This window comes from Crocodylus porosus, unplaced genomic scaffold (genome assembly GCF_001723895.1).
Source record: "Crocodylus porosus isolate Cpor-Errol unplaced genomic scaffold, CroPor_comp1, whole genome shotgun sequence".
In the NCBI taxonomy this organism is placed as follows: domain Eukaryota; kingdom Metazoa; phylum Chordata; order Crocodylia; family Crocodylidae; genus Crocodylus; species Crocodylus porosus.
The window spans coordinates 38809924-38825472 of NW_017728911.1; the positions used below are offsets into that span (position 1 = coordinate 38809924).

General features: G+C 44.3%; 1 protein-coding gene across 2 annotated transcripts in view; it reads left to right on the forward strand.

The window, feature by feature from the left end:
* MAP2K5 (mitogen-activated protein kinase kinase 5) overlaps positions 1 to 15549 on the forward strand; it is a 182549-nt gene that overhangs the window by 39203 nt on the left and 127797 nt on the right. For both annotated transcript variants that reach the window (XM_019533862.1, XM_019533861.1), the window contains exon 8: positions 16 to 80. In XM_019533862.1, the coding sequence (XP_019389407.1) occupies positions 16 to 80 (65 nt within the window). The remainder of the gene's footprint in view (positions 1 to 15; positions 81 to 15549) is intronic.

Consider the following 15549-nt stretch of genomic DNA (forward strand, 5'->3'; position numbering starts at 1 on the left):
TTCTTTCTCGTGGAGATGAATGAACAAGACATACGGTATCTAGACATCCTTGGTCATGGCAATGGAGGCACAGTCTACAAGTGAGTGTTGAATTTCACTTCAACTTTTTTGAAAACGAAATCGAGCGGATCCTGTTTCCTGGGGGGACCAGTCATGTTGGTGGAGGGACCTTTGCGGCTGCGTAGTATAGGCCTAGAAAATAAATATGCGGTGTCTTAGATGGGGGGGAATTCTCCTTTCACATTTGCCTTCCAGATCTTGCAGAGTCATCGCTTCTACCAGGTGCTGTGAGGAGTGGTACATTTTTATTATCTTCTTAATATTTAGAGTTGACTCTCTCCAGGGTGACAAGTTAATGGCCTGCAAGCGCCACTTGAATGGCCTGGAGGCACAGCGATTTTTCCTTCACCGTTTTTAATAGTGTTGTTCTTCCTTCCTTACCACGCCCTTGGCTAGTCCAGTGCTTGTGATGACACCAATTGGATGGTGATGACCCCGCTGCTCTGCTTTCCTACAGCGCTGCAAAATGAGCAAATACCCGTTTTGTGTTGCATTCACTTTCCTCCCCCGCAAGCACCTCTCCACGCAGACTGATGATGAATATGCTAAATGATTAAACTCCCCCAAATTTTGGTAGCGATGCGTATACCCTGAAGCCAGTATTAATTTTAATATTGTAAAGATTATAGTAGCAGAGAAATAGTTTTCTTGACAGGAAAGTCTTTCTCATGTGTAGTACAAAGTTTAAACTACATAATGTAATATCTGGTACTTAATAGTCTTCAGTGGTGTATGAAAAATATTCCACTAGGAATTAAAAAATCCATACTTTGTAAGAAAGCCCTGAGGGAGTAATAAAGGTTTCCTCCAGAGAGCTATTTACCATATACAGTAACCCGGCATCCCATTATGATTTTGTTTATACCTTAGACATCTTAACTTTGATATTAACATTTTTAAAAAATGTTTTAAAAACCACAGCACATTTATTTTAGTTTCTAATTGGCTGCCAACGGTGCTAAACTGCTGCTTTCTGTCTCCTCAGAGGAGTTTTAATAAAAATGAGCTTTGCAACCCTTAAAGGGAAAATCCAAATTTTCATATGAATCTTAGCAGGTTTCCAAAATTGAGGCTAGCCTGGTAGAGGGAAAGTAGCCTAGCAGCCTGCGTGCATGTTTTACTTGTCTACTGGGTATAATTTCTGTGGACTTCATGTGTATGTTGTGTATGCTATGTGATGTGCTTTTTCTTTTTTTTTTTTTCACTGGGAGAGCAAAGGAAAACTGGATTCTTGTGCTTTGCTGCTCAGTCTATTGCTTCTAATTGTTGTGTGCTGGGAAAAAGTTATTCTCTTCTTTCTCGGCTAGAGCTCAGTCCCAGCACCCTAGAGAGAAGCGTGTCCTTGGATGGTAGATGGAGGGGTTGGGAGGTGGGTTCTTCAGGGGCCGGACCAGACCTAGCCACGGCTGAACCTCATGTTCAGATGGTCGTGGAAAGTACTGAAACCCGTTGAAAAGAGGATATCCTATGCAACGGAGATCTCGCTTATTAAAACCACGTAGTCATTGTTCTCTCATTTTAGATCATCCTCTTGGAAGTATAAGCTTGAATGAGGAATGAGCGAGCTGCTGTTGGCAGTAGGCGCTATTAGCTAAGTGCACGCATGCACCCCTCGCCTCCCTCAAGTCTCACGGGTCCAACTGGAGGCTCAGCACCATTGGACCCTCCGGGGGGGGGCAGGATTGTTACATGATTGTACGATGTGTCCTCAGGGCCTGGCACTCGCCATGCGACTGACCTCACCCTAATCCTATCCCAGTGCTCTTTCTCTCCTGCTCCCTTGGCCTTACCTGGGCACAGAGAGCACATTCGTCACATGGATACCGTATGTCCAAGTTCAGTGCCTGCCTTCGGTGTGCCGAGGTTAGTGCCTTCACTTTCCAGGTGATGGGAGCTGGCAAAGCGTTACTGATTTTGTTTAAAGCAGTGATGCCGCTTTAGGAGGACATAGGAGGAAGGTGATGGTGGCGAAAGATCCTCGGCGGAGGAGGCCAGCACAGGGTAGAAAGGAGGTGAGAAGGAAGATACAGGGGAAAGGAGGAGAAGAGTGGCTGGAAAGGAAGTGCTGAGGATTGATTTTTTTCACGAAGCCTGATGCTAGCTGAGCACAAAGCTCAGCCAAGATGTTCTCCCCGAGCCCAGCTGTTGCCAAATACCCATGGGCTTGCCCTAGGTTTGCCTCTGATCAGCCTGTCCTGCCCTCTTGGTCTGTCATCCAAGGGCAATGACCAATCTCTGCTTTCAACCGCGAGCCTGCAGAACGAACCTTGCAACTTGGGGCAGCGTCCACATGAACGCTGACCCGCCACCTTGTCCAGTTGCGAAGTTTAGCACAAATGTCAAAGTTTTAAAAATATGGGAGCAATAAACATTAATGCCGCTTAGGTGCATCTGTGGGTGATGTGCTCCTGCGAGGTGCAGCAAATCAAGCGGGGAAAACTCTTTCCATTTTCCTGTATTGTACCATTTGCTTTCCTGTCGGAGAGTGGAGATGGGAGCCTGTTCTTCTTTGCCAAAGAGGCACGGATATTGTACAAGCCAGTAAGAAATGGCACTGTGGAATACTTACAGGTGTTTGGATTGCAGTACAGTACCAGATAGCAACTCACGTAGCTTTAATTCCAGTAAATCAATAAGTGTTTGTCAAATAAAATTAATTGCAAAGGTTTGACTCACTCTACCAGCAGTCTGTGCTGGAAGGTTGTTTTGTTTTTTTTTCCAGAAGAGATCATATATGGTATTGATTTGGTTCTGAAGAATGAGCATGTATTTGGGGTATCTTTTCCTCTTTTTTTTCCCCTTTTTTTCTCACACTTCATACCAAGTCATATCCATTATGGCAATGATATATTATCAGCGTTCAGCAAACAAGATAGCGTGTTGCAGGTCGCTGAGCAGAAATTTTCAACCTCTGTTTCCACGTGAATTAACTATTATTGAAATAGTTTATTGAGATTGAAGTATTGATCACTTCTCATGCTAACCTTGGCCTAAGGGGAAAGAGAGGGGCGGGAATTTTTGTTCTCTTTGAAAGACACAACATTTAGTTAGAAAATATATTTCATTTCTTTAGATTTTTACAGCCTGCCCTGTTTTATTGCTTGGAGAAGGAGTATCTTGGCTTTATTTTTATGACAGTATAATTATACGTAGAAATTCACTTGATTACTGTGTGTAGCAAAATTGTTCCAGCGTATTGGCTTGGCCAGTATTGCTATACAAACAACTTTTCAGTCAATTGAGTCTGGTAAAAATCAATACTTTATAGCAATATTTCTAGTGAGAACTTGCTGAATCTAATTTTACCCCCCTTAAAAGAAAAGGGATTTTATAGTTGCTTAACTTCCTATTAAAATTATTTTCTGCTACCTTTTGATGCACTCTTTTCTTAATTAAGGAACGCTAAGTATCTGCAGAGTAACAGCATCAAACAAAACGATGGTTATAGGGGGTGGTGGGAGGACGCTGCGAATGCTCGCACTTCATTTTGAAGGAAGTGTGCTGGACATAACGGATAAAATCCCAGCTGCCCGAGACTGAAACACCCCAATCGCCCCAGTCTGTTTACTTGATCAAACCCTTTGGACCTGCTGATTATCTTCACTGTCTAATTATAGGCCTCATCCTATTAGTTCTTGTTCAGACTCGGCTGCTCTTGATTTCCATGAGAGTCACTGGCGCTCGGTCCCTCACACAACAGGGCCTGATACAGTTATGCTGGAGGATTTATTAACGTTCCTGTTTTCTAACAGGCCTTCTAATTTTTCTCGACTCTTTTGTAAAAGGTGATATGATGGAGGGTACAGGCTCTTGGCTGCTGCGCAGCAGAAGAAAATATTTGTATACTACTGCATCTAGGGTATTTACTTAAATTGCTTTTTTGAAAAATAATTCACTGGGAAGTCCAAAAGGCATTGAAAGCGTGTGCCTCTCTGCCACATTTTTTAGCTCCATCATTGGTTACAGAGCTCCGAGAGACCACGTTTTGTAAGATTGCTTCCTTACTTTAGTGAAATATGTTAACATTTTGATTTACAATATAATGTGCACACTCTACCACTGAGTCTGAGCAGTTGCTGCACTAAATTATTTAGTACCAAAATACTTTAGCAGTATATATTTAGAATGTAAATATTCTACAGGAGTGTTTTTGTTGCTGGCAAATAATTCTTTTGCACTATTTAATTTATTTATTTATTAATTTTATCCTGGTGCTTTTTAAATTTTTTTATATTTTCTCATTTCTGTTTTTGGAAATGTAAATAATGAAAAATAAAATATCCAGACAAAACTAGACCACTCTGGAGGCTTTACCGCATTTTAAAATGTGCAGGGATTTTTTTAAAAAGCATACCTACAGTACATGAACCTTTTGGTTTTTAGTAGATCAGCTTACAATAGCAACGAGATTTATCAGTATATTTAATGAGCATAAAGACTTAAATAAAACACAACAAATGGGGCAGCAAAGTTATTTTCAATCAATGAGAAAATGCACTGGTTGTCAGTATATCCACTTGGTTGTTAAACCTCACAGGTTTGTTTGTCATTAGCATAATTGGCTGGTGGGTCAGTAGAGAGCCATGGCTGGCGCCCAGAATGCAAGAATTGTATCGCTAGAGAAAATGGAGATACATGTGGAAGTTCAATTTGCTTGAGCAATTCACGGAAGCAATTTTGCTGCTCGTTCAAGTTGTACTCTACAGCATATGCCCATTTCTGCATTCCTCATCAGGCCCATCCTTGGGGTGCCCCATTAGCGCATCGCGCACAGTGCCTGGCAAGACATCTGGACGGTTGATGTCTTGCTATTGTAATGTTTCCCTTCTCCTCAAAGCAGCCTGTGCAAGCTGTGCTGCTGGAGCATATTTCAGAGTCCTCTCTCGGATGAGGTGGGGGAGACAATGTCACTTCAAGGGTAAATCAGGTTGAGGTTGTCCAGCATCCAGGACAGAACAGACTTTGCCATTGACTTGTTTAGTTGTGGCCCTGCGGGATGCTCTTGAATCCTTGTTTCTCTCCAAGTCTTTCTTTGAGCAAGGGCGGTGGTGCAGGTGCAGAGTGCACATATCATCTAGGAGGGACCATGTCACGACAGCTTCGGTAGCATGTTCTGAAGAAACAGTAATGTTTCTCATGCATCTTATTCTTCTCTCAATTTTGTTAACCCAGTCTCTGAATTGGTGCCCCCATCTTCTCTCCTGGTTGAGTATGGTGGGATTTTCCTACCATCATCTCCTTCCCCATTCTGCTTCCATCTCTTAACGTTGGATTTCCTGTATGAATAAAGGTTTATTATTATTATTAGAAGTAGTAGCATTATTACTGTTGGTATTATTACTATTTATTAGGGTGATTCGATTCGGAAAAGATTTGGTCCGATTCAGTGGCTGAATCTCCAAATCTGAATCGAATCGGGTCCAATTTAAAGGTCCAAATCGATTCAAAGCTCTCTGAATCCTCGGAAAAGGTGCGGAGAGCTTTGAAGATTCGGACAGTCCCTGCGGCTGCAGCAGGGAGCTGGAGCTGGACTCTGAGCAGGTAAGTACTAGGGGCAGGAAGGGGGGGGCTGGGGAAGGGGACCATGGAAGGACCCCTGCCCACCCCAGCTCCCGGCCCTTTAAAGAAAACCCCGGTGCTCATCGGGTGCTGCCAGGTGGGGGGCAATCCCTACTGCCCCACACTGCATGGGGGGCTCTGTCACAAGCCCCTTGATTCCATTCCCCCCCGCTCTCCGGCCCCCCCATGGGTGTTCTGCACAGGCCAGCTCCAGCGCTTTAAAAAACGAAAACAAGAAAAGCCCAAGACTCACTGCTCCTGCAGCAGCCTTGGGGCTTTGGGGGGCTCATGCAGAGCTCCCCATGTGGCACGGGGCAGCAGGGATCACCCCCCGTCAGCAGAAGCAGTGAGTGCGGGGGGGAGGGGGGATTGTTTTTTTTTTTTTTGTCTTAAAGGGACGGAGCTGGCCCAGGGCTGGGGGAAAGGAGGGGGGGGGCTTGGGAGTCCTGCAGATCCCCCCATGCACTGTGAGGCAGGGGGGCAGCAGGGATTACCCCGTCCCCACCACCTGGCAGCATCTGCTGAGCCAGGGCTTTTCTTTTTCCGAAGTGCTGGGAGCTGGGCCAGGCCGGACAGCCATTGCCGGGTTGGGGGGGGGATGGGCCTGGCTAATTCGGACATTTGGCAGCAGCCGAATCTCCGAATCAGGTTCAGCTGAATCAATTCGAGACAATGATTCAAATCACCAAATCGAATCACTGTCCTCCGAATCAGCCAAATCCAAAGTGAATACTAGCCACTTTACACAGGCATGCTATTTATTATTACTGCCATTGCAAGTATCATTATTACTATTTTTATTTAATTAGGCCTTCCATCTAATAAGATAGACCTCAGACAGAATGAGGGTTATAATACCTAGCTCCTATTTAGCACTTTCCATTCATAGATTTCCAAACACTTTAAAAGGGAAGTCAGTGTCAGACTAATCAAGTCTGATCCCCATTTTACAGATGAGAAAAGCGAGGCACAACAAGGTCATGTCATCAAACTGTGACAGACGTAAGAGCTGCACCCAGTCCAGTGAGAATATGCTGCAGTAGGCCATACCTGTTACCCATGCTTGGCACTTTGCAAGGGAGGATCTCAATGCTGAATTGCTGTGACAGTTCACCCATGACAGTGCTTAGAGGTGGGAGGGTGTAAATCACAAGCTTACAGCATGTAAAACTGAGGCACAAAGGCTAAATATGTTGCTCAAGGTCCTACGGCATTTCTGTGGCACTGCTAGAACCTCAAATGAGATCTCCCCATAAGCCTGTGCTCCAGCCACTAGGATATACATCCTTCCTACTCTTTCGCAGCTTTGCCCCGACCATTTTCTGCTCTGCTTTTAGTTCTGGTAAAAAAAAAAAGCACTTTACCCATAATAGCTGGAACAGGTTTGAAATTCTGCATATTATCATTGCAGCGTGAACAAGACTGACCAGTGATTGCTGTTCACTTGTGTCTTTTGACCCCGGCCATCACTAGCCTGCCTCATAAAACCTGTTATGCACAAAAGTGCATAAAATGAAGACAGAGTGCCTCCTTCAAGTCTGACAAAACCCCTTCCTTTGCAGAACGGGAGCTGCAGTGAAAGTAAATAAATGAACGGACAGCAATCACGGCCTCGTTGATGAAACTGTTCAATTAAAGCACAGGCATTTACATGGTGTAATTTCCCTAAATTGCCAATGAGCCCCTTTAGACACGACCAGTGTTCAAATTGATTTCAGCATTGATTTTGGCTGAAGCTGATAAATTTCTGCTTGTTAGTTAAAGTAATTTTGCAGAAGACTTTGTGCTGCAGTATTGAAGTGTTCATTTAGCTGATGGTTAAAAGAGCAGTTATTTACAGAGGGTTGTACTGTTGTTCTGAGCTGGGACAATTCCCCTATCATCTTTTTACTTTTAATTTTTTAAGCTTCAGTCTAGCAATCAATAGGTTATTGAAACTGATTAAAACTTATCCAACCAGCTGCCTGTGGCCGTTTAATTAGAAACTGGATGATTCTTAAATTAAAGTTGTTTTGTTTCCATTTTATACCCATCCTGTGAGCAGATTAAGCAAATAACAGCCCTGGAAACTTAAGTTGCTTTTGTCTTAATAAGCTAGGGGATGCTTGAACGCGGCATAAATTTCTTGACAACTTTCCCTGAGTTGGAGGGAAGGGGGCTCTTATGGGCAGGACCAGTCATCTGCATAAGAAAACGTTCAGGGAACTTTCTTAAACCAGCTGACAGACTTGGGTTGTTTCTTAGTAGAGACCATTTTCAGTGGCCGTGTTGCTCCTACCAGCTGATGCCAACTGGCCTGAGCAGAAAAGACTGCCAGTTCCCCACAGACAAAATATTGTATTTTTGCTTAATATTATATTTATTACTTTATAACTATCACATTACAAAAATTCACCAGCATTGTATTTTAATCTGAATCCTTTTCCCAATTTTTAATTTTTGTAGTGAACCATTTAATGATATGGTAAGGTCAGTGTGGATGTTGATTTTTTTTTTTTTTAACTCTGCCCTCCCCCCCTCCATTTTTTTCACCCCTATGTTCCTGAGATGCATATAAGCAAAATGATGATGAAAAGTAGCCATTCAAATTGGTGTCATTCGATATACCACTGAATAGTCTGGAATAACAAAGATCAGTCAAATGTGTCTAAGTTTGTCCTATACAAGTGAATCTGCCAGATGCATCCTGGAAGTGGGCCTCAGTATTGTGTGTAGCCATTTGGCAGGTTCAGTGTTCAAGATCACATTGCACAACACAAAAAAATCCATTTATTCTACATAATTTCTTAGGCTGTGCTCTTTCTCCCCCCTGTCTGAGAGCCTGCCAGCGCTCCATTAAGTGATGACTACATGGTTATTGCATGCTCAGGGAGAGAAACATGTCTAGTTGTCTCTTGTTGTGTTAGGGTCCTAGGTGGGCTTTTGTGAAGTATTTTGTTTTGTTTTTATACATAGAGTCACAGACAAGGAGGGCTGGAGGGGACCTCAGGAGGTCACATCCAGTCCACCCCCCTGCTCTGAGCAGAACCAGCCCCAATTACAGCATCCCAGGCAAGGCTTTGCCTAACTGGGTCTTCAAAACCTCCAGTGTTGGAGATTTCACCACCTCTCTGGGTAACCTGTTCCAGTGCTTTACTACCCTCTCCATGAGAGTTTTTTCCTAATATGCAACCTCAACTTCCCTTGCTGCAGCCTGAGCCCATTGCTCCTTGTCCTGTCATCTGCCCCCACTGAGACCAGCCCAGCTCCATCCCCTTTGCAGCCCCCCTGCAGGGAGGTAAAGGCTGCTATTCAATCCCCCCTCCATCTTCTCTTCTCCAGCCTAAATCAGCCCAGTTCCCTCAGCCTCTCCTCACCAGTCATGTCCCCCAGCCCCACAAACATTTTCATTGGCCTCCGCTGGACTCTCTCCAATGTGTCCACATCCTTTCTGTAGTGGGGGGCCCACAGCTGGACATGGGACTCCAGATGTGGCCTCCCCGGTGCTAAATACAGGGAAAGAATCACTGCCCTTGATCTGCTGGCAGCACTCATACCGATGCAGGTAATACCGATGTTGCCATGTATTTGTTAACCATTAAAGCAAGAGGTGATGAGGTTTGTGATGCTTCTTACTTGCTGGAGGATTTCATTCCACGGTCTCAGGTTGCTCTCAACCCTGAAGGGACAAGTAGGGAAAAGAGGATCGTCCGCTAATTTATTTCCAGCGGGCTTTAAAAAACATGTTTAAAATCTACTTCAAGTCATCTCTTCCATCCATAGTTTCAATGTGAAAGTCAGTGGATGGAGGGTGAATTAAATCACCAATTTTAGGAACTATTCAATGTGGCTAAAATCATTTTGATGGTTGCTGTATGGTTTTTGTATGCAATGCAGGTCTAGGAATTATTTAAGAACACCCTTTTGTTCCTTAGTTTTCACTTCACCTGGTTATCACAGTGAAGGTTTTCACCAGACATGGTATCAGGGTGAGGACTGAGAGTTACTTGTGGCTAGTCTGTTTTGTGCATGCAGAAAGGCCGCCCAGTGGAACTGGGATCAAATTGTGCTGGTGGATCGGAGCTGGGAGGGGAGGAAAAGACGATTTGTGAAGGGTTATTTCCAGGGTTTCACCATGTGTGCTCAGGAAACCTGGATGAAAGCAAGCAAGAAAAGATGGAAATAGTGTTAGGTTGTGCAGGTCTCTTGCACAAATCAGGTGAGCATTTCCAGGTTTGCATCTCCCCCTGCATCACAGAGGTGTGGCTAATACACATCCTCTTTCTGTTGCTTCTGTTTTTACTCTTTTGAAGAGTTGAGATCTTGGATACGAACATCTTTGTTCTTGTTGTTTGGTAGCTTAACAACAAATCATTTTGCAATCAGTATTCAAGCATCTGTAGTGGTATTTGAGATAGGAAGAAGGTTGGCATAGATTACTATTTGAACTAGCACAGTCCCCATAAAAGCTTCTTTGTGTAACTGCTGTTCACTTTGGATTTCCTGTTTTAACAGCCAGAGAGTCGGGCTAATGTGTTTGTCTATTGCAGACGGCAACAACTGTCAAAGTGTTTATTTCCTAGAAACAATTTGAATTTGTTTCTTTAGATGGCCACTTTAGGACGTGACAGCGCTATCATTAGAACTCCAAAGTCTGACCATTAGCAGGAAACCCAGTTTTAAAACTACGAGGACCACGTCCTCCTCTCCCTCCTCACCCTCCTCCAACAACAACAACAAAATTAGCAGTAAACCAAATCTGTGTGTGATTTGCGGCATGTCGTTAGCAGCTGGTAACCAGCATGTCAATCTACAGTACATAGCGCTCGGAGAGAATTTTATTCATCTTACGCAATGCTGTGACACAGTCATTTTGCTCTAGGTTATTTCTCATAGGGCAAGGAAACGTTCAATTTGTTTGACTCTCTTCAGAGCTCTTGCATCTGAACAACAGTTCACTGATGCTGGGTGCTGCCAAAGGAAAGGCTGCTTATTATGCAAACATTTACACTCAGAATAAGAAACCCAGATGCTTCCAGAGGCATCTAAGTTTCTGTTGGGTCTTCAAGACCTCAGCCTCCATCCTGAATATCTTCCCCACTCTTGCTTTGCATGATATTGTGTATGGTGCATGCAGGATGTTGTTGTCCAGGTAGATCACGCTGGCTTTTTTTGAGTCCACCACGGCTTTTCCATAGCGAGCTGACATCCATTAGGATAAGATGGCACAGTATTTGTCAGCACTGGCGAATGGAAAAATAACATGCTATTTTTAATACCTATAAATGGGGAGGTTGCTGAGAAACGTGCACGCAAGCACACGCTGGAGAGGTGACCCACGCGCCTTTCAGCTGTTCCGAAGTGCAAGATAAGGAAAAAATGTTGGGCTTATATTCCTGCAAATGCCTGTGGTTGCATGGGGAAGCATATGCACACATTCAAGGGGTAAATTTATCTCTTGTCATTTAGGAAGAGAAAAACTAATAAACCCAAGATAATGTACCCGGCACACACTTAAATTCATGGAAGAAAGAGTATTCCCCCACCCCAAACACACACACACACAACCACTTGTGCCCTCAAAGACCCCATTTCTGGCACAAGGCATCCTATAAGACAAGGACATGTCAAGTGAGAGAAATGCTTTCAGTTTTGTCTGAAATGAAATAGGGGAAATAACTGGTAAAATGTGACTTGTCCAAGCATTTGGGTCTTCTTGATGCCATTTCTACCTAGGTTTCCTTAGTAAGGAAGTTAAAAACACACAACCCTTTAAATCGCATTGTGGTAGAAGTGTTATTGGTATATTATTCCAGCTTTTATTAAAGAAGTAGATGAATTACAGTACCATAATGGAAAAAATGCTCTATACAAAATTCGACTCTATCCTTTTATTTTTTACTTTTTTCCGATGACTGGCTGGAGTACAGGTAGCTCTCCCGAATCTGGAGGTTCGTTCATTTGGAAAAATTCCCAGGAGTTCATTCAAGAGTCTACAAACGATTTAAGAGAATAACTGATCCTACTGTTTTTATCAGGCTCCCTGAATAATATTATGTGGCAAGCAGTACTTAAGCCAACAGTAATGAATAGCTGGAATTTATTTAAAAAAAAAACCCTCAAAAAACCCCCCTACATGGCTTGTTCACAGGCCAGTAGCTCCATTGTGCTGTCACAGTTGGAATTTTTGTTCACTATTAGAATTGGTGTACGAGATTACCCAGGAGATCCATGCAGGCGCTTGCATAAGAGGAAAGCACCATTTACCTGGTGCTTTGTGACCACATTGCTAATGAATTTACGCTATAACGTTACTTTACTTTGCTAGTTTTGCTCGAGTCCGGTATGTCTGTGGCAGGGGAGACCATGGCTTCTCCTTTCGTCTGGTACAGAAAGCATCTAGCTGGTGGGAAGGGAAGAATGTAGTGTGGTGGACGGACCATAAAAACAGGGAGTGGGAGCTCCTGAATCGAAGTCCCAGCTCTGACACAGGCTCCCTTGCTGAACGGGGGCAGGTTACTGAAGCAGTACGTCTTCGTTGCCTCATCTGCAGTGCGGTGGATAACGTCATTAATGACTTGTCACCTGTACGACGAGCCTGTCGCGTTTCTTTATATCGGTAGGTAAGTGCTGAGGTTTCGCTATTGGATTGTAAGATGTTACAGATGGATTACCACGCATTGCATCCAGGGCACACTGGCTCATGTGGCTTGAGAAGGCAGGAGCTCAGCGCCTTGTTTTAGACTTCCACCAACAGGCGCCTCCAGTCAGTCCACCCCATGCGTGTCCCTGGCCATTTCCTCAGGGGACGGCTGGATGTGATGTTAGCTGTATGACTCTGGTGTGCATGCGAGGCTGACCTTCAAGTACGACTGCGTGGTTTTGGTAATTTAGGCAAAATGCTTAAGAAACATCAGTGTTGCTGGGTTTTTTGTTGTAGCCATGCTGGGCTCAGGACGTAGGCAGGCGAGGTTCTTTGACTTGATGTGATCTCTTTTATTAGACCAACTGAGACTCCCCGTGCCTGAAGAAGAGTGATTGCACCCGGAAGCTTGCAAAGAACTTTTTTCCAACTACTCAGCTGGTCTAATAAAAGAGATCACATCTACCCAAAGAATCTGGCCTGCCTTAAGAAACCTCATATGTTTAATTTAGGCCTCTTTTCTGGGACCCTCCTTGAGGTGCGGGCATAAGGTTTACATTTAAAACAATGTGAGCATACTGAGAAATATGTCTTCTCTTTTACCTGCTGGCATCCGAGATCAGGGTTTTTTGCTTTTCCTGGAAGAAATCCTATCGTGGACACTGTGGGGAGGACCAACCCCTCTGGCAAGAACGATTCCCTCCCGCCCTGGCCGGTTAAAAACACATTTTCATTTGGCATTTGACCGGTGTTTATGAGCTCATCCAAGTTCATTTTGGTTGGTTTAAGCAGATTTTTGTGTCTGTGAGGTATTTACATGGAGAACCTCAGGAAATCATGAGATGTAGGAGAGTTTTACATCTTTAGGAGGAAAGATATGATGGGCTATAATTTATTTTATGGAGTGAGTCCAAACTATTTCTCCAAACTCAGTCTCTCCCTTGAGTTTTCTGTGGTTTATCTGTTGGACAGAAAAGGCAGATAACAAAGAGAGTTTTTTCATGTTGTATGGATTTGCTAGTGGCTGTTGAATTTCAGCTTTTGTACTTCTTGCACAGGTTGCTCTTTCATTTTATTTGGGGGTGGGAAGATGTTGCCTGGAAATCTCTCCCCTCCTCCAATTCCCCCATTAACAGTGATTCTCAACCAGGGTAATACCACCCTGCGGTGCTTTGAGATCTTTCCAAGGTTGCCATGCAGCATTAGCACTTGTAGGTGTGCAAATATGCTTCACAAGATCAATTCGGAGATTGCAAGGAGGACTCCGTAGTGTTAAAAATATCCTAACCTGTGTCCTTCTTTCTGAGTTGTTTGCAACAGAGGAATTGATTGAGTATTTTTCTCTAGTCCAAAAAGAAGTGAAACTGAGAGCTGGCATTTTCTGCAACGTTTCTTGAGTCTATTGAGGGGTTTCTTGAGTCTAAAAAGGTTGAGAGCCCTTGCCCTAGGACCTCATCAGAGTCTCTCTTGTATTGATTTTTTTTATCACTCTCCACAGTCCAGCAAATCTCTTCTTGGGTTATCTGGAGGGCTCTGGAGTGGAGGAATGCTTGCTCACTCGCACCATCTTTCTTTCTGTGCCCAAAATAACCAGCCTCTGCCCCGAGACCTGGGCATGCTGCGACTTCACAGCATTCCCTGGAGGAAACTCGATTTTGAAAGCGGGGAAGACAAAGTTATGCTAAAGGACTTGGCTCGCGTTGGTCCCTTCAGGGCTTTAAATGTCTAGAGACATGGTTAATAGTCAAGGTTAATAAAATATTTGACACAACTGTGCCAGTCTTGCTTACCAGCTGTTCGTTGTAATGGATGTACAGGGCTCAGAATAATGAATTCTAATGGAAATGTGAATGAAGAGATTTAAATTTTCTTTCCCCAGTGGGGATGTTTCAAAATAGGCAGGAGTTGGAGCCTGTTTTTGCTGTGCCGTTGCTTTAAGCAAACCCCTCTGAATAGCACACCTTGAATTTTTGCTAATCAGAACGTCCCAAAAGGGAAAGGTCAGCCATTTCTCATGTTCAGAGATTCAGTTCCTGGGTAAATTCCACTTTTTTTTTTAATTTAATTCTTCTTTGATCTCGTGCACCAGGGCAAGGGCCAAGGCCTTCTATAACTTTTTTCACCCTGTCCATCTGCTGGCTTTGCTCTTTTTGTTTGCTTCTACAACCGTAGCTATGATTTGGGCTCTGTTACCCCTTCTTCATGTGATGTCCCGTCCGAGTTGGGTGGTGAAGCCACCACCTTCTCTTCTACGTTGCCCTGGAAAACTTGCTGCTTCTTCCGTGAGGCCTCTGAGAGCCTTGTTGAAAAAAACAATTTTTGCATTAATTTTTTTAAAGCAAAAATTGCCTTTTCACTTTCCCTCCACTTCCTCTGAGTAATACCTTAATCATATTAACGCTGCCTCTTCCCCTGCCCTTCCCTCCAGTTGTTTGCCTCTGTTCTCCTTGTTTCATCATGTTCAATATCTTTGCCTCAAGGAGCATGCAAATGGATCTTCTCCTTTACCTGCACTGGAAGCACTAGTGGAAATGCACTTTTGGGTGCTATTAAAATTATAATAGTACCTTAGAATCACAGACAACGAGGGTTGGAAGGGCCTCAGGAGGTCACATCTAGTCCAACCCCCTGCTCCAAGCAGGACCAGCCCCAACTACACCATCCCAGCCAGGGCTTTGTCTACCCAGGTCTTAAACACCTCCAAGGATGGAGACTACACAACCTCTCTGGGTAACCTGTTCTAGTGCTTTACTGCCCTCCCAGTAAGCAAGGCTAAGTACAAACATTCAGGAAGTTAAATTGGGTTCAAAACAGCCTCCCAATTTAAACTTTGCTTGTCCCGGTGGCGACCTTGCACTTACAGACCGGGTCTCAGTGACCAGCAATCAGTTTAAACCTGTAACTGAACAGAAGTTCCATGCACACAAACCAGTTTAAAAATTGCAGAACCTGGTTTAAGATGAACCTGGGTCTATGTAGGATCAGACCCATTCAATTTAGGTCAAACTGCTGCCTGGGACTTCTGCGCGCTTCCCCTGTGCAGCCCCGGGGCCGCTCTATTTCACAGTGCTCTGTGTTTTGCTCCCCCTAGCCCCTTGCCCCCCAACCCAGTGCTCTCAACCCCCATCCCACAAGCTGCTCCAGGTGCAGCTGCTTTTACCAGTGCTCCCTGCTGCTAGAGCCAAGCAAGTAAGTCCCGGTGTGCGGAGGAGCAGGAGGGATGGGGGTGTAGGTTCGCTGGGGGGACCCCAACCCCTTGCACCCCAACTGTGGATCACGCCTCCCCCACATTCCACCTGCAGGTCGTG